We start from the raw sequence: 24,507 nt of genomic DNA, 5'->3' as shown, positions 1-24,507 counted from the left end.
AGCGCTTTGAGTCCGAAAGGAGAAAAGCGCTATACAAATGTTTGGATTATTATTGGATTATTATTATTAATGAATCAGGCCCCTTGTCATCAAAAATGCTACATATGTTAGGGGGAATAGTGGGTACAAGTCAAAAAATATATTCAAAAAGACCTTGTAGTTTTTGAGAAAATCGATTTTAAAATTGCAAAGGAATAATGTTTTTTAAACTCAGAAAAATTTTAAAACCTTTCTTCCTTTGCATTTTTAAAATCAATTTTCTCAAAAACTACAAGTTTGTTTTTTGTTTTTTTTTTGGCTTGTAACCAATATTCCCCTTAACATATTTTAGCGATTTTGGTAACAATAGCATTTATGAGGGCTTTGCTATTTACCGTTAAAGACAGCACGAAATTACGTGAAAAGGCGAACTTATGGTTCCTGATTACAATTACAGTCAAAATTAATAATGATTTTGCCCCAATTTTGCATTACAATTTTGCATCGTAATTGAGAATTTTGATTTGAAATTCCAACTATGTGAAATTTGTGCTCATTACTGGTGAGAAGAGCAAGGCAAGCCTGCTGACCGCGCTGTCTGGCGGGGCTATCTGTATCGCAGGGCTGTGTGGACACCATTACAGATCGGTCGGCGGGAGATCACGCCATACCTTTTTGTGCAGCGTATTTATTTCAATTTCTCAGCTCACAGCACCGTTTGAATATTAAAAATAATGCAATATATGTAACCATCTTTTACTCAGTAAGAATAATGGATGCAGATGGCCATGAAAGCACAGAGATCTTTCATCGGCGGTTTAAAACATTATTCCATCAATGACCCCTGTTAAGAGGGTCAGGTAAAACAGACGCGCAGTCAAACAAAGCGAGGAGAACGAGGCAGTCAATGTCACGGGACTTCGATTTAATACACGCTGGAATTTTAAGCAATTAAACTATGTCATAATAGTATGACAGGAATGTAAAAACCTTTCCGTGTTTCGACACACTGCCTTAGAACGCCAACAAGAGAGTGGCAAAAAGAAAGAAAGCAGCCTTCAGTCTTTTAATTAGTGTCCGCGAGGAAGCCATTGTTTCCGTAAGTACTCTAAATATCAGGTTCGTGCCGCTGGGATCCTTTTCGTGATGAAGCCTAATGCATTCTTTAATTTGTTTTCAATGGCCAACCTATGGTTAGGATCTCAGTACTACAAGAGACTATCGTTCCCGTTCCCCGCCTCAGTGAGCTTGAAGAATGGCGAGAACAATGGCCCCAGCTGTGCTCTTACTTCAAGTCCTCGTGGTGAGACCTGCTTCTCCATAGCAATGTGTAATTATAGTGAGACAGCCACCGCCGCTCTACCCTGATTTTCTGAGAAATACGGGAAGCCTGCAATCATCGGCAGAAAGGAAGGGAAGAGAGGCCCTACAATTACATGCGGCTTTTTTTAACAGTATCTACATGGCTTAAGACTATAACTACGGCTAAGCGGGATGAAGACTTGACATGCGGTATTTGTTTGCGAAGCTGTACGGGCACTTATAGCTTTATTATATGGCAATTACCGAGATGCGCTACTGTGCGCCCGGAGATCACCTCTGCCCCCCTCTGGTAAAAAGCAGGTTTTGCAGGAATTATTTCTTGCAAAGAATGGAAAAAAAATGGTTATCACTTAAAGCATCATGGCTGTCCCAGGATAACCCCCCTATCTCCCAAGCTAAAACTTTGAGGTGAACTCAGACATGAATTAAGATGTAATGGTGCCCTAGGTAAGGTAATAGGATTTGGGTCCCCCTGTGGTCTTTTTGTTAAGCTGAAGTGCAGAGAGGTCAGAGTCGGTGGCTGGCGGGGACCCACTAGGCCCTAGGCACCTGCCTAGGTTGCGTGGTGGATGATCCTGCTCTGTGTGGCCTCAATGGGGATCATGTTTTCAAGAAAATTCCTCTGCACTCCTTGTAAACAAAGTGTGCAAATTTTAAGGCAGACCTCCAGTATAAACCCATGCTATCAGCACAGGCAGCAGAAGTTATAACCGAGTAGCAGGAAGAAATGACCACTAGTTCCAGATTTGATTAGTTAGCCACGCCCCCTTTTGGGGAAACACTGCTGTGGCAGTTTTCTGCATTTGCAAAGGCTGCTAAGAGATTGTGTCATGTGTAGGTGGGAGGAGCCTCATAGTGTGACCTAAGAGGTACTGTGCTTCTATCTGTGCCACTGACCCAGCCTGTCACAGAGAGGAGAGGTGAAGAAAGAAGCAAGTGAAGTGTGGTCTGGTGTTAGTCGAAGGAACAGAAATGTAGACATCAAACCAACAAAAGTTGACATCACCGTAATCAAAGTTTGTTGTTGGTTTGATGAAGAAAGAAAGTGCAGTTCCAGGCACATTATGTCAAATTTTAGAGCTGCCATAATGCTCCCGTGCTGCATAACGAAGAAGTCAGACATTACTGCATTAGCTAAGAGGCGGAACCCTCAAAGTATGTGTCATTCTTGCTCTCTCTCACTTTTGGAACTTACTACTCCACTTATAATAGACCTATTCAAAAAGTGTAAAATGTAGTTTTCTTTAGGCAACTTATTTTGGGTTAGTGGAACCCCCCCCCCCCCCCCAAAGAGCCATGAACAGGAACCGGAAAGAGGCAAGTGGACCAGGGTGAATGGTACCTGTTCACGGCTCCCTTGGGGGTGGTGCTTCCTGGCTTTGCTATTGCCCAGATGTGATTAACTCTATGTGTCATTATCAGTATTTTTGATTAGATGTACACTGTAACCTTAAGGCCTGAAGAAGGGACCCACTGACCCGAAACAAGTTGCCTAAAGAAAATTTCATTTTAAACTTTTTGAATAGGCCTATTATTGTTGCTCATGGATGGAAAATTATATATATATATATATATATATATATATATATATATATATATATATATATATATATATATATAATTAACATACGCTTCTATTTACCACTGGTTTCAGGATACTTTTCTCAGGTGTAGTGGAACATTAGATTTGGCATCCCTATATCCCCAAGGGTTCACATTAAGCCTTGGTATATTGTTACAGTGGAAGTTTATGGGTCTTTTGGGGACAGAAATATTGTCTGTAGGAGGAGCCTCATCTTGTGTTCTTCCACAGTGAGGATACCCCCCCCCTCCCCCCAGTGGCGTCTAGGCCACATGACCACATTTTGGGGTACATAACAGTATTTGGTTAATTATATTAATACTAGTTGACCTAAGCCCATCTAAAAATGGGCTCTAGGTCTCTTCACGCTGCCACCGCCAGTCAGTCAGTGCACGCGCCCGCCACACACCCAACGCACGCACCCGCCTGTCGCACGCTCACCCGTCTGCCCGCTCGGCCCGCCCTGCATCCTGTCCCAACGGCTGTCAGTGCTTGACATGCGCAGTGGCGCAAATGCAATGACACACAGACAGGACGCAGGGACACTTGTAAATTATTACATAGGATTGGTAAGTTTCCACTATTAACCAAGTGGGGTTTTTAGGGGAAAGCACAAGTGCATTCATTTTGGAAACTGTCGGCACAACATTAATTATTCATATCACAATGTCTGTTCAAAAAGCACAAAGTTGGGATGGATGTTGCGTACTCACCATTACATATGCAGCGCACATTCCTATAAAAGCGCGGGCAGACAAAGCTGATTCTGGCTGTGCTATAGGTCATTAGCGAGTGCGAGTCGATGGACAGGGTCTGCTCACAGTGCTGCTCCTGACAGTCCAATCCTGAACAATTCTTCTCCAAAATGGTTGATATCCGAATCACATTTTCCAAATGTCTCCTCGCATTTGAAAGCTTCTGAATCAAATAGGCAGGCTTGTAGAATCCTCCGTTCTGCATCTGTACGGCAAACAGCATGTCCAGCTGGTTGGTGCCGGCCACAGGCTGAATGCTGATGATGTACAGGCTGTCCTCTTTCTGGGTCAGGACCGCGTTACGGAGGCTTCGTCGGAAGCCGTGCAAGTGGAGACCGACAAAGTCCTCAGGAGAGATGTTCTCGAAACGTATCGTCACGGCATTCTGCAACATCTCCTGCATTAACTGCTCCACATGTACCGTCACATCCACCGAAACCTGATAACGCCCATCACTGACCGACACATTGAGAGTATACTTGCCTCCGTCAAGGCCACCGAGAGCAATCACCTTACCATCGTGGTTGTTAATTTTGAAGAGGCTTTTCTGGTCTGATTTTAGAGTGTAGGAGAGGACATCATAGACATCTTGATCGGTGGCATGAATCTTTCCAATAACCCCGCCTGGGAAGTCATCTTCCATGGTGACGATGTAGATTTCTAGGGGAATGGCGGACGGCTTGTGAACACTCTCTTCAATGACTCTTACTTGTACGTAGGTCTGCGACGTCAGCGGTGGTTTACCGGAGTCCCTCACCTGTGTTAATATTGGAAAACCAAATACATGTTAATATATCAGAGGATGTATCTTTATCAGCAAGTTTACACCCGTCACAGAAGGAGATGACAGAGAGTCTTATAACTGTGGGGTACTGGGAATGGATCATACTGAGGCAGATGTATCATAACTAGGGCAAAGCAAACCAGAGCAAGGAGTAAGCTCAGTGCAAACGTTGTGCAGTTGGTCGAGCAACCAATCAAAATAATTTTTCTAAATGCGTTTGCTCTACGTTAGGCACTTCTTTTTACTCTAATTGGCCTTGCATTGGCTGTGAGACATCTGCCCTGCTACTTCTCAATTCGCAGATCTGAAGCCCTGCTGCTAGAGTTTGTCAATTAGGTTAGATCTTCTGGAAAACATGAAGATCTACGGGAGCTGGGAAATTTGAGCATTGGTGGTGACGCAGAAGCCACCGCAGGCCCCCATACAAACTGCAGCTAAAAGGGAAATATTTGACGCCAGAGGTTCCCAATAAAATAGCAGGAGCCGAGGCCACCAACTAAGCAAACTACGGCTACAGATACTGTAGCTGGTGCCCAAATTTCCCCTTATAACTGCAGTTTGTATGGGTGCCTAGGGTGGTGCCTAATCTTCTCCACCACCTCAGCGCCCAAATATAGTGACTCCAGTAGGTCGTCGTGTTTTATAACGTAATGCTCTCAGTAGTTATACTCCTGCCGCCCTGCTGCATTAACCACCACCGTAGTCGCAATTTACTCTGCGGTCAATCTAGGTCCCAAAAGTACCAGATGCATTGGGGCTCCCATTTTTAAGCAGCTTATACCCCCTTTCCCACAAGAAATCTTTACCTTTTCTATAATGGATCATTGGAGGGGGGGGGGGGGGAGTCTGTATGGCTGATATTGTAGTGAAACACCTCCCACAGTGCGATGTCAGGGTGATATAACAACTTTTTAGCCTATCACATTGCTAGTGGGTGTGTTTAAAGATAAGGTTTTTTTCTTGCCTGCCAAGAGTAAACATGAAGACCTGCAGGCTCACAATGGATAATTATGAATGAATTAAATTAATTACATGGCGAGTATTAATAATTTCTTGATCTATCATTCATTCTTTAGCTTTTAACTTTGCAATGTCTAGATCCCCCACCCACCCCTCACCCCCTACTATTATCTTTCAGTAAAGTTCCTCTTTGAACCATATTTCTTAGAAACAGGTCAACTTTAAATAAGACATCTCTGTTGCTTCCATTGAAAGGTGCCCCAATCTCCATGATGTCTCATTCGTGTGATACATATTTCAGAGGGCACAATGGTAACCGCATGGCATCGCCATTCCATACCTGTATAGTGAGGAGATGCTCGTTAGTGGCTGTGTGCTGAAATACCACCGAGGAGCGCAGGACTCCGGACTGGTCCAGGAGAAATTTGCCTCCTTCATTCCCGCTCAGTATGATGAAAGTAAATGGAGGCCCGTTGTGGTAAGAGTCCTTGTCTGTGACTATCAGCTGCAGAATACTTGTCCCGATGGGCTTGTTCTCCTACATAACGAAATCCAATTACAGGTGAGATATTTATATTCACTAACAAAGAAAAACAATTCCACAGAGGATGATATGGTAAAGTTGGAGAACCATTGGGGTGCTACACTGGGGCACTGCCCCCCTGGGAAACACTGTGCCCCTCTTAGTGCCCTCCCCCGTTCAGTATCATACAGTTGGTTTTCCTTATTTCACATCCAGGTACCCCTTGGGCTGCAGCTACCCAAGGCCCAGGCCTAGATTTACCTCACAGTAGCCTATTGGCACACATGCTGTGGAAACTTAGATTTCACCCCGCCATGAACCTACAAACTCCCCCTGAACCGCAACACAGGGGTGCTGGCTGTCCCAGCTGTCACTTCTCCCTTACTTCCCTTGCCCATTAGTATTAGGTAGTCAGCGGTACCCTCAGTTTTAAGTAGCTAGTGGTGTCCCCAAGAATTGGGTAGCTAGAAGAACTTCCATATTAAAGGGACACTTAAGTCAAACAAAAAAAAATGAGTTTTACTCACCTAGGGCTTCCAATAGCCCCCTGCAGCTGTCTGGTGCCCTCGCCGTCTCCTTCCGATTCTCCTGGCCCCTCCGGCAGCCACTTCCTGTTTCGGTGACAGGAGCTGACAGGCTGGGGACGCGAGTGATTCTTCGCGTTCCTGGCCACAATAGCGCCATCTATGCTGCTATAGCATATATCATACACCATATAGCAGCATAGAGGGTGCTAATGTGACTGGGAACGCGAAGAATCACTTGCGTCCCCAGCCTGTCAGCTCCTGTCACCGAAACAGGAAGTGGCTGCAGGCGGGGCCAGGAGGATCAGAGGGAGACGGCGAGGGCACCGAACAGCTGCAGGGGGCTATTGGAAGCCCTAGGTGAGTAAAACTCATTTTTTTTGTTTGACTTAAGTGTCCCTTTAAGTAGCTAGAGGTCCCCTTGACTAAAGGGAGATCTGGTCAGTGGAATGCCGAGAGCCAGGTAAGTAACTGATCATTTACACTCTCATGAGGACTCTGCATAGGGAAGGAGAGAGGGAAGCGCTCGGGGAGGGGAATGAACCAACTTTCCATTATCAGCCGCCTGTAGGCACGTGCCTACAGTGCCTTATGGTAACTCCGGACCTGCCCGGGTCTTTGTGGCCTTTCCAGAAATCCAGCCCTAAGTAGGTGGAGGTGGTTAGTGTTAGAAGTAGATGCAGGGAGGTTAGGATTAGAAGAAGATAAGGGAGGGTTAGTGTTAAAATTAGGTTAAAGTGGATAATAGTAGAATATCAGTATAATTGCCAATATTTTACCATATGGAATTGTGGATTGTAGAACATAGGTAAAATGACCAATATTCTACTACTGGCATTACCTAGCGGACATTTTTCCAGCGCCCCCATAGCACGTATGCAAAATGGGGCTCTGCAGTGAATTGAATGTGAGGTTCCTTGATCTGAATACTCAGAATGGATCGGGGAACTTCACAGCGACGCCTTCTGATGGACGAGGTTCCCCGATTCATCCTCCTACCCGCGGGAACACGCAACGGCATGTGACGGGTGTGAACGAGAGTTCAAACAACTGCGGCACTTTGTGCAGGAGTTGTCGGGGATCTTTGAGAACCCATGCGCCGTGACAATAGTTCCCGCCACATATCACAAAGCGTTGTTAACCTAATCATGCGCCTGTTACCATGTTGTGAGATCAGGGAAACGATAATTAGTTGCTCATAAAATCGCCAGTCGTTGGAAGAATCGTGAGGTGGATACAGGCCTTTACATTATCATACTGTACTGGCAGTCAGATTTGTAAGACCTCTACAGCCCCTGACATGTGGGGGCCCAAAAGAGTTTGAGGCATTGGGCAGTTGCCCAGTTTGACTCTATAGACCAGTGGTCCTCAAACTACAGTCCACTGAGGCTTTTTCACTGGTCCCCCCCAAACACAAAATGTATAACTTATAGATGTACGGCCCACATATACACTCACCTAAAGGATTATTAGAAACACCATAGGAACACCATACTAATACGGTGTTTGACTCCCTTTACGCCTTCAGAACTGCCTTAATTCTACATGGCATTGATTCAACAAGGTGCTGAAAGCATTCTTTAGAAATGTTGGCCTGTATTGATAGGATAGCATCTTGATGGAGCAGGTGATGGAGATTTGTGGGATACACATCCAGGGCACAAAGCTCCTGTTCCATCACATCCAAAAGATGCTCTATTGGATTGAGATCTGGTGACTGTGGGGGTCATTTTAGTACAGTGAACTCATTGTCATGTTCAAGAAACCAATTTGAAATGATTCGAGCTTTGTGACATGGTGCATTATCCTGCTGGAAGTAGCCATCAGAGGATGGTCATGGTGGTCAAGAAGGGATTGACATGGTCAGAAACAATGCTCAGGTAGCCCGTGGCATTTAAACGATGCCCAATTGGCACTAAGGGGTCTAAAGTGTGCCAAGAAAACATCCCCCACACCATTACACCACCACCACCACCACCATTACACCACCACCAACAAGGCATGATGGATCCATGTTCTCATTCTGTTTACGCCAAATTCTGACTCTATCGAGACTCATCAGACCAGGCAACATTTTTCCAGTCTTCAACTGTCCAATTATGGTGAGCTTGTGCAAAACTGTAGCCTCTTTTTCCTGCTTGTAGTGGAGACCAGGAGACCCGGTGGGGTCTTCTACTGTTGAAGCCCATCCACCTCAAGGTTGTGCGTGTGGTGGCTTCACAAATGCTTTGCTGAATACCTCGGTTGTAACGGGTGGTTATTTCAGTCAACGTTGCCCTTCTATCAGCTTAAATCAGTCAGCCCATTCTCCTTTGACCTCTAGCATCAACAAGGCATTTTCGCCCACAGGACTGTCGCATACTAGATGTTTTTCCCTTTTCACACCATTCTTTGTAAACCCTAGAAATGATTGTGCGTGAAAATCCCAGTAACTGTGCAGATTATGAAATACTTAGACCGGCCCGTCTGGCACCAACAACCATGTCACACTCAAAATTGCTTAAATCACCTTTCTTTCCCATTCTGACATTCAGTTTGGAGTTCAGGAGATTGTCTAGACCAGGACCACACCCCTAAAAGCATTGAGGCAACTGCCATGTGGTTGGTTGATTAGATAATTGCATTAATGAGAAATTGAACAGGTGTTCCTAATAATCCTTTAGGTGAGTGTAGAATAGTAGTGCTGGTACCACCAATCCACATACTGTAGAAGCCGGCAACGAGCAGTCATTCGCTGGCTTCCAATCAAATTCTGCATCAGGTGACACTGCTTTCCAATTGGACTGCAGGTTGTCACCTGGGTATGCTTCGATGTCTGGTGCACAAAGACGTTCTTAAGGTGCCACATGACTCAATGGCTACTGCTGGGAGTTTTCCTCTGGGCATGATGAGGGAAATCAATACCTAGATTCGATGTAATGTTTTTCATCATCATTTTATGTATTTTCAACATCATTTTATGTATTTTCAACATAATTTTATGTATGTAAAGTATGTTGACCAGGCCCTTGACTGGAAAAGTTTGGGGACCCCTGCTATACAGTAGATGCACCGCTCTGCATGGCAGTGTATTGTATTACTGATCAGTGCTCTGTTTTCAGAGGTTTTAAAGGCACTCCAGTGTAAGGGCACTACCAGTTTCTGCTTTAAACATTGGAAGCACTTTGTTTGTTTATAAGAGTGACCTGACTCTGAACCACACTATAAATTAAAAAACCTTATGCTTAGATTTCCCTGCAGGAAAAGTGAATAATTCTCTGCCAGGAGATAGACAAAATTACTCTATTACCATTAATGGAGAACATTAAACAACGTATGTAGCTTGGGAGGACGGGAGTGCGGGTACTCTGCAGACAGCAGACTGATCCACACTGTCTGGTGCATCTCTGATCTGTATCCTGTCCAGCACCCTTCCTGATCCCAGCAGCACACATACTACATGTTTAACTCTTTCTTCACATCAGATAGGAAGTGATGCTGGGTGTAATTCATTACTCACTCAATACTGTTTACAACCTTCCTGATGCCTAACCTTAAAACCCCCCTTCCTGACACCTAACCCTAAAACCCCCCTTCCTGACACCTAACCCTAAAACCCCCCTTGCTGACGCATGACCCTAAATCCCCCTTCCTGATGCCTAACCTTAAACCCCCCCCCCCCTTCCTGACACCTAACCGTAAAACCCCCCTTGCTGACGCATGACCCTAAACCCCCCTTCCTGATGCCTAACCCTAAACCCCCCTTGCTGATGCCTAACCCTAAAACCCCCCTTCCTGGTGCCTAACCCTAAACCCCCCTTCCTGACGCCTAACCCTAAACCCCCCTTCCTGATGCCTAACCCTAAACCCCCCTTGCTGATGCCTAACCCTAAAACCCCCCTTCCTGGTGCCTAACCCTAAACCCCCCTTCCTGACGCCTAACCCTAAACCCCCCTTCCTGATGCCTAACCCTAAACCCCCATCCTGATGCCTAACCCCCCCCCCCCTTCCTAACCTTATCATTTTCAAAAACGATAATTTGAAAGCAATTTTCAAAAACAAAAATTTCATAAGTACAAAAAAAAAAATTCAAAAACCACAGTATAGCTTTCTAAATTTCAAAAACTTCCATTTAGGGGGCCATGGGATGCAGTACAGAAGGGAAGGTCTGCACTTGTCAGATTGAAGTAACCCAAAGGATGCACCCAAATTTCTGCTTTGGGCGCCCAATAGTGTGCATTAGTGCTTATGGGGCGCCCAAATCGTCTGTTAGCCGCAGGCGTCAAAATTTCCTGATTCCCAGTGTGGTCAACCTTTAAGCCCCACCCATAATCACATCAGGAGAGACAGAATACTTTAGATAAATTGCTGCTACAAGGCACTTATCACTAGTAGGTTTCTGCTGAAATGCTCTGCTGTAAGACGTTACAGCCAGCTACAAATCACTTCGTTAATGGCATTTTTAAGCTGAATCACCTGGAAACGATCACTCCCTACAGCAAAGCATGCGCAGCAGAAAATTGCTGGGGAGAAGTCATTTGTTGCAGCCGTTTATCTCTGGCTTCCGTTGGCGGGTGCCACACTGCCTTAGTTTGCAACTTACCTGAATAACAGCGCTATAATTGCTGGGTGTGAATTGGGGGCTGTTGTCGTTGACATCTGAGATGTCTATATTTACAGTCACAGAGGAGGAGAGAGAAGGATATCCGCTGTCTCTGGCTTGGATCAGAAGAGAGTATCCAGACACCTTTGACAAAACAACACAAGCGCAAATGATTATTAGAATTACATGACAAAATGAGCACCTGTCACCCTCTCCCAGTACAAGTAACCACCATTTAACAAAACTAATAATAACGATTAAGGAAATAGACAACAACAATAAATTCATTATTTCCGGTACTAACAAAGTGTCTTATAAGGCTTTACTTCTAGCCGGGGTGAGTACATATAACCCATTTAACAAGTGTGGTCAACTAACCACCAGAGACAGATATAAACTACAGAGGGTCTTTAGATCAGCGGAGAGGGTCATCGAAAAAATCCCTTCCCCCATTTGACCTCCTATACACCTCCAAACTGCACTCCAGAGCGCAGAGGATTGCTAAGGATCCCTCTCACCCAGGCCACTACTACTTCAGTAGACTCCCATCAGGCTGTAGGTTTCAGGCCATCTCCACCAAGATCTCATGGCACAAGAAGACTTTTTTCCCCTCTGCTGACAACTTCTTGAACTCTCTCCAAACCCTCTCCTCTCTAGAGCCCTCTACACCCGTTAAAGCCATAGCCATAAATTGGCTGCAGTAATTGATTGATTGATGGACGGTCTAGCAAAACACAGCTGTTATGCACCTTATTGTTATTTACTGTGTTTACTGTACTTTTATTATTTACTCTCATTCATCTTTTACTCTACTCTGATCTGAGCCACATGTGCTAAAATCAATTCCAAACACAAACCCGTTGTGCTTGGCCAATAAAACAATTCTGATGATTCCCTCACATATACGTAGGGTTATCATGATGGCCATGATGTTTTGCCAGTTTCCAGGTCTAGAGCATTCAAGTGTGTGTGAACACAATGCCAAGGAAGCAAGACATCAGCACTGAGGTTAGAGAACAAACTGTTACTGCCCATCAGTCAACTCACCGCAAGGTCAGATCAACACACTACAGTCCCCGGGAGTGTTCTATGCACGGGGGGTACCATTTTTTTTGAAAACTGTACAAGCACAGAACACTCCCTAAGAAAGGGAGCGCAATCGAGGAGGCGCATGGACATGGCCATGCATGCAGAGTAACCCGCCACTGGAGCTCCAGTCAAACATCTTTCTGAGGAGGCAGCAAAGCAACACAGGGGACCCAAAGGACACCAAGGGATCAGATGGACTACAGGGGTAACTAAAAATCAGGGAGTAACTAAAAGGAAGCAGCACCTGCGATCGCAGGGGGGCCAGAGCTGTGGAGGTCCCTACCTACTAACATTACCTTCCTACGATACAGGGGACTATACTTCAGATCAGGTGTTTTTGTGGCTACACTTGTTATGGGAGTAAAGATCATGATGACCACACTTCTTTTATGACCCTTGTGAAATGGGCCTGAGGCTGTGAAGAGCACCAAAGGGAGGCAAGGGGTCCCATAAGTTGTAGTTACACCACTGGCACTGCCAAAAATCTACTTTTCTTCGCCCATTTCAGGTGTGCTTTAAATAAAAAAATTATATGCTGTAATCTGTTGTGTGTTGCTTTACAACTGAGGTTGCATTTAAATAATTGTATATGTTTAGAACCTGCTATGGACCAGATGATTTTTTAAGTACATAGAACCATAGAATTAACAGAAGGTGTATGCCTGGCGTATAAATCTGTGCACAAAACCTGCCCTACCTACATCTCGGAGCTTGTTCACAGGTATACACCAGGTCGCCCCCTCCGATCCTCCAACGACCTTCGCTTCACCACCCCACGCATTTCACACTCCCATGCCCGCCGGCAGGATTTCTCAAAAGCTGCCCTCACACTCTGGAACGCCCTTCCACCACCCATCAGACTTGCTCCCTCTTTCAACACATTCAAGCAAGCCCTCAAAACCCACCTCTTTATGATGGCCTACCAGTGGCGTAGCTGAGGAGCTGTGGGCCCCGATGCAAGTTTTACAATGGGGCCCCCCAAGCACTCTATACATAACAATTGATGCAGCGCACCAAAACCTGCCAATGGCAAATACAGTGTCTGAAGTGCAAGCAGGGGATGAGGAGCAGTTTGTTAGTGATTACCACTATTCAAAGTATCTGTAGAAGTGATTATTATGAGCACAGGATAAATAGAGAGCTAATACTGTAGTTGAGGGATGGCCCTTCGGGGCCCCTCTGGCCCAAGGGCCCCGATGCGGTCACTACCTCTGCACCCCCTATTGCTACGCCCCTGTGGCCTACCCACCTCCTACCACACAGTAACTCGCTACTGAATATTTAACAGCCCCACCTAGTGTTTCCACATCACCCTTTAGATTGTAAGCCTCTGGCAGGGTCCTCCATTCCCTAGTGTAATCTACAGGATCATGTGCTCCTGTCCTATGACAGCCTGTACTTGTATTACTGGGCCTACCTAACCAGCCCATATTGCATGATCATGTATTTTGTACAATTGGCATGTATAACTTTGCTCTATATTGTATAACCTTGTTATGTCTGTCATCCTTGTATCATTGTATACATTTATTGTCCAGCGCTGCGTAATATGTTGGCGCTTTATAAATACAATAAATAATAATATGTCGTTTTATATGGGCAGCACGGTGGTGTAGAGGTTAGCGCTCTCGCCAAGGCACTATCTGCATGGAGTTTGCATGTTTCCCCTATGCTCGTGTGGGTTTCCCCGGGCACTCTGGTTTCCTCCCACATCCCAAAAACATACAGATTAGTTAATTGGCTGCCAACTAAATTGGCCCTAGACCCAGCGCTATATAAATTCGAATATATATATATATATATATATATATATATATATGTATATATATATATATATATATATATATATATATAAATGCACACACAATTAGATCTGTTGATGCTTATGTACACACACACACACACATATATATACATATATATATATATATATATATATATATATATATATATATATATATATATATATATATATATATATATATATATACTGAAGACAATGCAGCAGATGCAGTGAATATATTACATGAATAAAACATAGGATGGGATATTGAAGGCGAGATGAACATGACTGTCGCAGTTCCATAGCTGGGAGCCGTCTTTGGAGGATTTACACCATAGTACGGGGGAGGGTCAGGCTAAGCAACACAAACCAGAGTCAGCTACGGTGGAAAATAAAATGACAAGTGCGCTGCAAATTGATATAAATGACTTTTGTACATATACCATCCAGTTTCCTAATATCACGAGTTCCCTGGAGGTCTCGGGGGCTGCAGAATAATGCTGTGCAGGTTCCTCAGCCCAGCCGTTCTCTGCTTTTGATTTGGCAAATGACATTTGTAAGAACTGCTGCACGAGTTACTGGAAGGAGCCGCGGTAACTCCCTGCAGCCTGCGGGATATACGATGTTCTCTTATTAATGGCACGGCTAGCACCACAGCGCCTAATTGGTCACTTTGGCTCGGAATGCTGAGAGTGGAAATAGTGAGTTAAAGGCGGACCTGAACTCTTGCAGAGGAGATGAGGAAAACACACAGAAATCCTCTCTGCATGTGTTTATAGAGAACAGCCTGTGTATTTCTCCCTTCTCAGCAAGTAATAAGCCCATGTAATTTGAGCTGTCAACTTTCTGCCGAATTCTGAGCTAATATGTAAATACTGTAGGTTAACCCTTTCTGTGCTCTGAGCAAAGCAAGAAGTAACTACACTGCAGCATCTCTGAAGGAGCTCTATAAGCTGTAACTAGGAGATGTTTTTCTGTAAAGGTTATTATGCTGTTGCTTATCTTTTAGAGCAGAGAGGAAGTTCTGAGTTCAGGTCTGCTTTAAAAAGAACCATCTGCCCATAGAGGATACACATCCAGGCTGTGATTTATTGAGGTGTTAGCCTCTCCCACCCATCACTACGTCTAATGCTGAATTTGCTAGAATTGGAATATATTTAGCTCAGGCAGATCTTAAATTGGTATCAAAACTGTATCAAGATTGGGTACCCACAATCTTTTTGTTTCGTTTGTTGAATCTTATGATAAATGGAGATGTGAGCACGACACAGCTTCCTGTTTAGCCAATCATGAGATCGGGCTCCAGGAAAAGTGAAAGTGAGCACATTCATTTTTCATTCTTTGTAATTTAAACAGGATTCCTTTCTTAGTCATTTAACAATGCAGCAAATGAAAGCAAAAAATTAACTGTCAGTCTGGATTAAGCAATACGGTTGATAATTTGATAGAACACAATTCAGGTGGTTTGGTCTCAACTAGTCAATGTGGATTAAACAAGACTTACCCTTTCTCGGTCTAGTTTATCTTTAACCTTTATTAAGCCTAGGAAAGGATCAACTGCAAACTGGTTATCTTGGTCACCATTGATGATGGAGAAACTGATGTGGCCATTAGATGGACTGTCCATATCTTCTGCAAACACCTTAAATATTACAATAATAAAGTTAATACCTACATACATGCTGTAAGTGGCATAAGTACTGCACATTTTGTATTTTTTTTGCCTAGTCACTGTGGAGGTTAGTGTTGGGTATTAGGAGTGGGTTATTCATGCCAATCAGTAGCTGATACCCCCTTTCCCATGAGAAATCTTTTCCTTTTCACAAACCGATCATCAGGGGGGTCTGTATGGCTGATATTGTGGTGAAACCCCTCCCAAAGTGGTATGTCAGTGCCATGGTCCTGTTAGTTTCCTGTCTGTGAACCTCATTGCATTGTGGGAAATAACAGCTGTTTACAGCTGAGTCAAACTGCCAAAAAAGCAAGCAGCATTTCCTTCCACTGACATCACCTGCCAGCAGTAAAAATGTCCCCATGTGATAAATGTCAGAATGTAAATCAGGGAGAGGAAAGATTTTACAATAGGCAAACACTGACTAAATCATTTACACATAATTATTGTAAAAAATAAAGCACTTTTTTATTACATTATTTTCACTTAAGTTCCTCTTGAAGAGGGGGTTACTGTTAGGCATTAGTAGGGGAGTTTAGTGTTAGGTAAAAGGAGGTTGCAGCTAATTAACATGAGTGCCAATGGTGGTGCTCAAGTTGTCCATTCACCGTAGGCCCCCTCAAATTTCCTATTTCCATCGGCACACAATACGTTCTCCATGGGAAGTCCCAAGGAGACCTAGTAAGCAGTGGCGGATGGTAATGACTTGGAAATATTTTCTTTGCGGATGTAGGATTTGTAGTTATAGCCGCGTAGTTACGCTTAATTACAGTTGGCACAAGTGGGAGGGGACTGGAGGGCAGAGTGGAGGGTTTTTTGGTCTCCTCAGACCCTTATCAGTACGCTGCTAGCTGTCCCTCAGTTGCCTGGTGACAGGGTAACCTTAATAATCCCTTCAGAACGCTCTTGACACATCCACTCTCTGCAGAGGCATAAAGCCATGTTTATTATCTCCAGCAGCATATTGTTTAGTTTAGGACTAAGCTGTGTTTACTCCTCTCCCTATTACCATTTTATTATGGTTTTAAGAGGCAAATGTAAAACACATGCTTCACTAATTGTCTCTACATGTCCTTGTTGAGGACAAGTGCAGGTCTCACACGCCGCATGACAAAGCGGCAAATCTATCAAATAAACACGGAGATAATTCTTCCAGCCAATTCTTAAAGGACCACTATCGCGTAATAAGTAGGCAGTTAAAATCTGTCAGAACAGGTTTTGGGCCAGTCTATCTCCTCATGGGAGATTCTCAGGGTTTTCTTTGTTTTCAACAGCATTTCCTGAACAGCAGTTGCAAAGTCTAACTGACAAAATAGTGTGCAAGTGAGTAGGGACGCTGTCTGGTATCTTACTATTTTGGCAGTTCTCCCCTGAAAGACGTCAACAAAGTCTTGTGCAAGGGCTTGGCTTTTCATGCCAAAGCCTGATCAGGCCTATGCTTTTGTGCAGGTGCAGTGCGGCCACGCCTTGGTGATCTTCAGGGGTCTCAGCACTGGAACAGCCTGGTGGAGGGGGATGGGGAAAGCCACTAGAGGTCCCAGAGGCAGGCCCGGGTTTTTATCACAGGAGCCTATAGGAACAGAAGTCCTGGCACCTTTGACTTTGCCCTCCATGAACCTACAAAACCCTGCCAAACTGCACCGCAAGTGTTGCCGGCTGGCCCAGCGGCCACTTCTCCCTTAGTTCCCCTGCCCATCATAGGTAGCTACAGGTGTCCCTTAGTATTAAATAGCCAGGATGTACCCTCAGTATTAAGTGGTAGCTACTAGTGCCTCAGACTGAAGGGAGGTCTCATCAGTGGAGCAGACAAATATGGAAGTCCCGGGAGGAGAGACTGTGCAGACAATGTGACCAGGGGGTCTTGGAGGATGAGGCCCACTTCCTGCTACACTGCAGCAAATATGCACCTGTGAGGAATGTCCACTTCCAAAGACTCTCTGACCAGATCCAGGATTTTACATCCACAGATGAGGAGAGGAAACTCTACATCCTACTGGGGGAAGAGGAAACAACCGTGCAAATAGCTGCCCGATATGTCACAGCCTGCCACCAACTGAGAGGAACATGATACCACATGGACTGTATACCCCCAATACTCTCCATGGACTGTATATTCCAGCCCCCCATATTGTCCCTTAAATCCCCCACACCCTAAGGACTACATGCCCAAACCCCCTATACCCTTCCCTTATCTCCCCCCCCCCCCCTCCATGTTAATGCTTTGTTTTGCTTTGGTAATGCTAAATGTATTTGGTCCTACCAATAAAGCCTTTTTGGATTGGACTGGAATTCCAAGAGCTGGGCAAGTAACCTCTCATTTACGCTCTGCTCTGCATAGGGAAGGAGGGAGGGAGGGGCTCAAGAAGTTAGCAGCCTTTCCATCATCAGGTGCCTGTAGGCACATGACTACCGTTCCTTATGGTAAACCCGGCCCTGCCCAGAGGCTTCCCCCTTCTGAAGTGAGTATCTAAATTGTGGGACTATGAGCCTCACAAATTTGCTTGAAATTTAAAGTATACATAAAAACTTATCTGCCCTTATCTGATAAAGAATTTATAATGCTGAGCTGTCAAATTTGTTACTCGCAAGTCTGCTATGTTTCACCGGCTGACGGTGACATCACCATTCACACAGGGGCGTAACTACAGGGGAGCAGCCCCTGCAGCAGCAAGGGGGCCCAGAACTGTGAGGGAGCCACAACTAATACTTCACTCCCTCCGATAATCCTTTAGATCAAGTGTTTTTGTGGCTACACTTGTTAAAGAGACTCCGTAACAAAAATTGCATCCTGTTTTTTATCATCCTACAAGTTCCAAAAGCTATTCTAATGTGTTCTGGCTTACTGCAGCACTTTCTGCTATCACCATCTCTGTAATAAATCAACTTATCTCTCTCTTGTCAGACTTGTCAGCCTGTGTCTGGAAGGCTGCCAAGTTCTTCAGTGTTGTGGTTCTGTGATGCATCTCCCCCCTCCAGGCCCCTCTCTGAACACTGCCTGTGTGTTATTTACATTAGGGATGCTTCTCTCTTCTCTCTTATTTTTTACAAGCTGGATAAATCGTCCTTTGAGCTGGCTGGGCTTTCACATACTGAGGAAATTCAGACAAGGGCAAAGCTGTTTGCAGGAAGAAAAGAGCAGCCTGAAACTTCAGTGCATGAGAGATGCAGGGGGAAAGAAACACACAAATGATCTCTTGAGATTCAAAAGGAAGGGTGTATACAGCCTGCTTGTGAATGGATGTATTTTCTATGTGTGGACATGCTGTACATCAACCTACTTCCTGTTTTGGTGGCCATTTTGTTTGTTTATAAACAAACTTTTTAAAACTGTTTTTAACCACTTTTAATGCGGCGGGGAGCGGCGAAATTGTGACAGAGGGTAATAGGAGATGTCCCCTAACGCACTGGTATGTTTACTTTTGTGTGATTTTAACAATACAGATTCTCTTTAAGGGTGTGAACATTTTGATGTTCACACTTCTTTTATGACCCTCGCAAGCTGGGCCCCCAGGCTGTGAGGGTCACTAGGGGTAGGCAAGGGAAAGGGTGTCAACATTGGGGGCCTGATCAAAGTTTTGCTGGGGGATTCTTTGATTTGTAGTTAATTTTCTACATGAAAACAACACATCTGGGCATTCAACTATACACTACAATAGTCTGTGCCTGTGGAACCGAACAAAACACGGCCTCTGTTTTGGGTTGTGAACCTTACCCTGATGACAGAGTCTCCGATGGAGGCGTCCTCACTGATCACAGCGCTGTACACCTCCTGGCTGAATGCCGGTGGGTTATCGTTAACGTCCGTCAGGTTGATGTTTACGGTGGTCACTGCACAGAGTGGTGGTGAGCCTCCGTCCCTCGCTTCCACCACTAGGAAGAAGTGTTTGCTGCTTTCATAGTCCAGAGTGTTCACAACTAGAATTTCCCCTACAAAGAAGAAAAAAACAAAGAAGAAAAAATAAATACATGTAAATGTACTATATTATTGCAGAACTTGAACAGAATTTGAACCCAGAACGCAGTGTGTAGTAGGTAGCTGTCTTACCCTCTAGACCATGAACCACACTACATGATCATGGTCTAGAGGGTAAGACAGATACCTACTACACACTGCATCCTGGTTTCAAATCCCAGCTATGGTATATAAGCATGCTTTTCAAAAAGTACAAATCCTTAATCATGCTACTTTTTCTATTGAATTGATCATAATGGTAGTATGGTTTATGCTAGGCCAGCTTTAGCATGTAGTGTGGTTCATGGTCTAGAGGGTAAGACAGATACCTACTACCCACTGTGTCCTGGGTTCAAATCCCAGCTATGGTATATGAGCTGTTTTGAAAATCTGCAATTCCCTACTTGATGATATAAGAGGAGGGAGGAGGGAGAGAGAGAGAGAGAGAGAGAGAGAGAGAGAGAGAGAGACGGAATGAAACGGTAGCGGAATTTCGGTATGACGGTATGCGGAATTGTCCCGGAAACGGAAATGGGCTCTTCCGACCATGCCTACTGTCTACATGTATGTAGCCTCTGCGACTGAGCAGGTTTCCTTCTAGCAGTCCAGTTTCTCCTGCAACTAGTAGGTCAGTAGGCCTCCCTAATTGTTGTAGTAGGGACATTAGATTGTGAGGTACAGATAGTGACCTGAATTGTTCAGTGTTGGTCAGTATTAAAATCATTGAGGGAGTCTTTAAAAAAATAGAAATCCAGATACTAACCTATGGAGAGGGAAGCCCTGAGAGTATGGCAATTTGGGGGTGGGGTGGCGGGGGTGTGCACAATTGGGGGACATGGCTATATTGGTAAATGGGTCATTATTTCAAGGTTTGTCAAAAATCTCAGCTTTAGCTCGATCTTCCACAGCCGAGTTCCCAGCCTGGACATTTCCAAGTCCTATATTCTCAACCATCAGATATGAGAAATCAAGGTTACTTGTGCACGTTATGCTGATGAAATCCTTCACTGAACAACTGTCCCACTAAATCTGATAGGTTTGGTCCTAAATCTGACAGATTGGCGCTATCAACTAAGTTTCTTTGCATGCACTCTCTCTGTTAGTTGCACAAAAAAGTACGGTAGCACTGTTCTTCAAAAATAATTCACCACCCTCCTGTGAAAAATAGGGCATCTAAAATGTGTTTCTTTAATTATGACGCAAAAACTTTGTTCAACTACCATGAATCAGAGGAGGAGAGTGATGGGACTGGTCAGAGCACAGGAATACTAATTATAAGAATACATTTGCTGATCTGATACTAATGGCAGCCTGGAAGGCAATGTTCAATAGATGAATCTATCCTATGGCTCCTGCGATAGGCGGGAGAAAGCTCTGCATAGAGCGAAGTGCTATAAACGTTTTATTTGGCGAAAACATTTATAACTACTCTTACTTTCACAGCTCAGGAAATTAACGTCCCAATGGAGGGCTTTAAGTATATTGCCTGGTATGCAACGGGGGAGACTAGATGTACTCTATATTGGCAACCATGGTAACATGATACCTTATACAGTGCTAGCCATAATTATTCATACCCCTGCAAGTCATTTCTTCTTGAGATAATACGACGTGGAATGACAATGACCCAAACACACACAGCAAAAGTGGTGAAAAAATGGTTAGCAGACAACAACAATGGGCCTGATTCTATTCACTTTTTCTCCTAAGTTTTCTCCTAGGAGATCATTTTCATCTTGTTTGTAATATAACTTTTTAGCACTCGGCAATTGAAAAAGTGCCAAAAAGTAGGCGAAAAAGTACTGCTAAAATTATTCTGAGTGTTTTATTGCTTGCTGGTAGCTTAAATGGCATTTTATTGATAGGATGTGAAATATCACCTAGGAGGAAACGGGAATAGAATCAGGCCCATTAACGTTATGGAGTGGCCCAGCCAGAGTCCTGACTTGAATCCAATTGAGAATCTGTGGAGTGAGCTAAAGATCAGGGTGATGGCAAGAAGACCCTCCAACCTGAAAGATTTGGAGCTCATTGCTAAAGATGAATGGGCAAAAATACATGTGGAGACTTGCAAAAAGCTGGTCTGCAATAACAGGAAGTGTTTGATTGCTCTAATAGCCAATAAAGGCTTTTCTACTGATTATTGAGAAGGGTATGACTAATTTTGGACTGGACACTTTTTGCTCAAATGTAAATAAAAGCTGAGAAATGTTTTTTTTTCCCCACAATAATGCCTCTTGTACATCGTCGTATTATCTTTTGGGAGACACAAATGTCATTTCCTGTCAAAAAATTACTTGCTGGTTGAACAAAAGTAACTAAATCAAAATTTGCCAGAGGTATGAATAAATATGGGCAGCACTGTACCAACTAGGGAAGAGAAAAAAAAAATAGAGAAGAGTGATCAAGGGGAAGAGTGTGTGTGTGTGGTGTGGTGTGTGTGTTGTGTGTGTGTGTGGTGTGTGTGTGTGTGGTGTGCGTGTGTGGTGTGTGTGTGTGTGTGGTGTGCGTGTGTGGTGTGTGTGTGTGTGTGGTGTGTGTGTGTGTGGTGTGTGTGTGTGGTGTGTGTGTGTGGTGTGTGTGTGGTGTGTGTGTGTGGTGTGTGTGTGTGTGGTGAGTGTGGTGTGTGTGTGTGTGTGTGTGTGTGTGTGTGTGTGTGTGTGTGTGGTGTGTGTGTGGTGTGTGTGGTGTGTGTGTGTTTGTGTGTGTGGTGTGTGTGGTGTGTGTGTATATATGAGTGTGTGTCTCTGTTTTTGAGAAGAAGAGCAGTCATTAGTGAAGAGTAAGATGATGTCCTGCAGGCACACAGTGACACACATCAAATGAATTAAAGAGTCTCTGAAGCGAGAATAAATCTCGCTTCAGAGCTCATAGTTAGCAGGGGCATGTGTGCCCCTGCTAAAACGCCGCCATCCCGCGGCTAAACGGGGGTCCCTTCACCCCCAAACCCACCCCCGCAAAACTTGGTCGTAAACTTGGTCGTAGATTTCTTTCTTCCTGGAGGCAGGGCTAACGGCTGCGGCCCTGCCTCCAGTCGCGTCTATCAGACGCGCATCGCCGCCTCTCCCCCGCCCCTCTCAGTGAAGGAAGACTGAGAGGGGCGGGGGAGAGGCGGAGGTACGCGTCTGACAGATGCGCGTGGGGCAGGGCTGCAGCAGTTAGCCCTGCCCCAACCAAGAAGCGCTCCCCCGCTGCATCAAGGGGATTTGGGGGTGAAGGGACCCCCGTTAAGCCGCGGGATAGCGGCGTTTTAGCAGGGGCACACATGCCCCTGCTAACTATGAGCTCTGAAGCGAGATTTATTCTCACTTCAGACTCTCTTTAAATGGTGAATATCAATCATTTCTTCATCTACCTTCTACTTTTAACTTCCTACCTTGCAATGTCTTGGTTTATTTATTTTCTTCATTACTTATTTCACCCCCACTACTACCTTTCAGTAAAGTTCCTCTTTAAAGAGGAACTGTAACCAAGGATTGCACTTCATCCCAATCAGTAGCTGATAGCCCATTTCCCATGAGGAATCTTTTCCTTTTCTTGAACAGATCATCAGGGGGCTCTGTATGGCTAATATTGTGGTGAAACCCCTCCCACAGTGTGAAGTCATTACCATGGTCCTGACAGTTGCCTGTCTGTGAGCCTTGCTGCATTGTGGGACTTAATGGCTGTTTCCAACTGCCAAGCAATCAGTTTCTCCCTCTGTGCATATGTATATCTATAAAAAAAATACCCTTTTAGGCTATCGTATTGTTAGGGGGTATGATTATTAATAATGGCAGTTGGTTATTCTCATGTCTGCCAGTAGTAAAGATGGTGACCTGCAGGCTGATTGTGGATCAAACAATATGAACACATTACATGGCGAATATAAATCATTCCTTGATCTCTCTTCTAATTTTTAACTTCTCAGTTTGCAATGTATTGCTTTATTTTTTCCCCTTTTCGCTACAGTTCCTCTTTAGGTGACACAATTATTGTTGCTGCTACTTACTTAGGTGGAGGTGACATTTGCAAGTACCTTCTGTGTTAAGATGAGGCGCCTGGCGTTTACTGGACTTTGTACTGTTGTATGCTCCCCTACTTTTATTGCCTGATGAAGCAGGATTGTGCCTGCGAAACGCGTTGCAACTTAACGTGGGGTATGCCAATAACTCGTATGTTTAAATAATTGACAGTTTCTAGTGTATGCTTATAGGAGGTAAGTCCACCACTACCTTCCAAGCACTTTTTAACCATTTTAAAGAGGAGCTGTCACAAAAATCTTTAAATTTAAAACACATACAAATGAGAAGTACATTTCTTCCAGAGTAAAATGAGCCATGCATTACTTTTCTCCTATGTTTCTATCACTTACAGTAAGTAGATTAAATCAGACATTACCGACAGGTTTTGGGTTAGTCCATCTCTTCATGGGGGATTCTCAGCATGGCCTTTATTCTTTATAAAGACACTCCATAAAAAAAAAAAAAAGATTTATACAAAGATGCCGGCCAGCCTTCCTGCTCACCATACGCTTTCTTTTGGCAGTTAGACGGAGCAACTGCCATTCACTAAGTGCTTTTGAAAATAAAGAAAACCCAGAGAATCCCTCATGAGGAGATGGGCTACTCCAAAACCTGTTGGTTCTGTCAGATTTCTACTACTTACTGTAAGTGACAGCAACATAGGAGAAAAGTAATTTATGGCTCATTTTACTCAGGAAGATGTGCACTTCTTATCTGTATGTGTTTATATATTTTAAAAATTTTATGATTTTCGCGACAGTGGTCCTTTAAAAATTGTTTTTATCCTTCCAGCGTCTCTGTTCATTATGCAATTCTGTGTTAAGATGTTCAAATTTGGCTTTGCGATTTCTCATCTGTGAGATGCAGAGTGACAGAGTTGGTTTTTGCTAACATTGGCGGGGCTGCTATCTATTGATCGCTGCTTCCCCTGTATAGCTAGCTTTATGTGTTGGGAACAGTATCACAGAACGCATATCATCAGATAATAACACAAC

General features: G+C 44.3%; 1 protein-coding gene across 9 annotated transcripts in view; it reads right to left on the bottom strand.

Annotated features, from left to right (window-relative positions):
• Positions 1-24,507, bottom strand: part of FAT3 (FAT atypical cadherin 3) — an 863,405-nt gene that overhangs the window by 84,259 nt on the left and 754,639 nt on the right. For all 9 annotated transcript variants that reach the window (XM_068266799.1, XM_068266797.1, XM_068266801.1 and 6 more), the window contains 5 exons: positions 19,269-19,483; positions 15,389-15,526; positions 11,013-11,156; positions 5,724-5,921; positions 3,598-4,396 (listed from right to left, as the gene is read on the bottom strand). In XM_068266799.1, the coding sequence (XP_068122900.1) occupies positions 3,598-4,396; positions 5,724-5,921; positions 11,013-11,156; positions 15,389-15,526; positions 19,269-19,483 (1,494 nt within the window). The remainder of the gene's footprint in view (positions 1-3,597; positions 4,397-5,723; positions 5,922-11,012; positions 11,157-15,388; positions 15,527-19,268; positions 19,484-24,507) is intronic.

Source organism: Hyperolius riggenbachi, chromosome 2 (assembly GCF_040937935.1).
Source record: "Hyperolius riggenbachi isolate aHypRig1 chromosome 2, aHypRig1.pri, whole genome shotgun sequence".
NCBI lineage: Eukaryota > Metazoa > Chordata > Amphibia > Anura > Hyperoliidae > Hyperolius > Hyperolius riggenbachi.
This window is presented reverse-complemented; position numbering and strand designations above follow the sequence as displayed.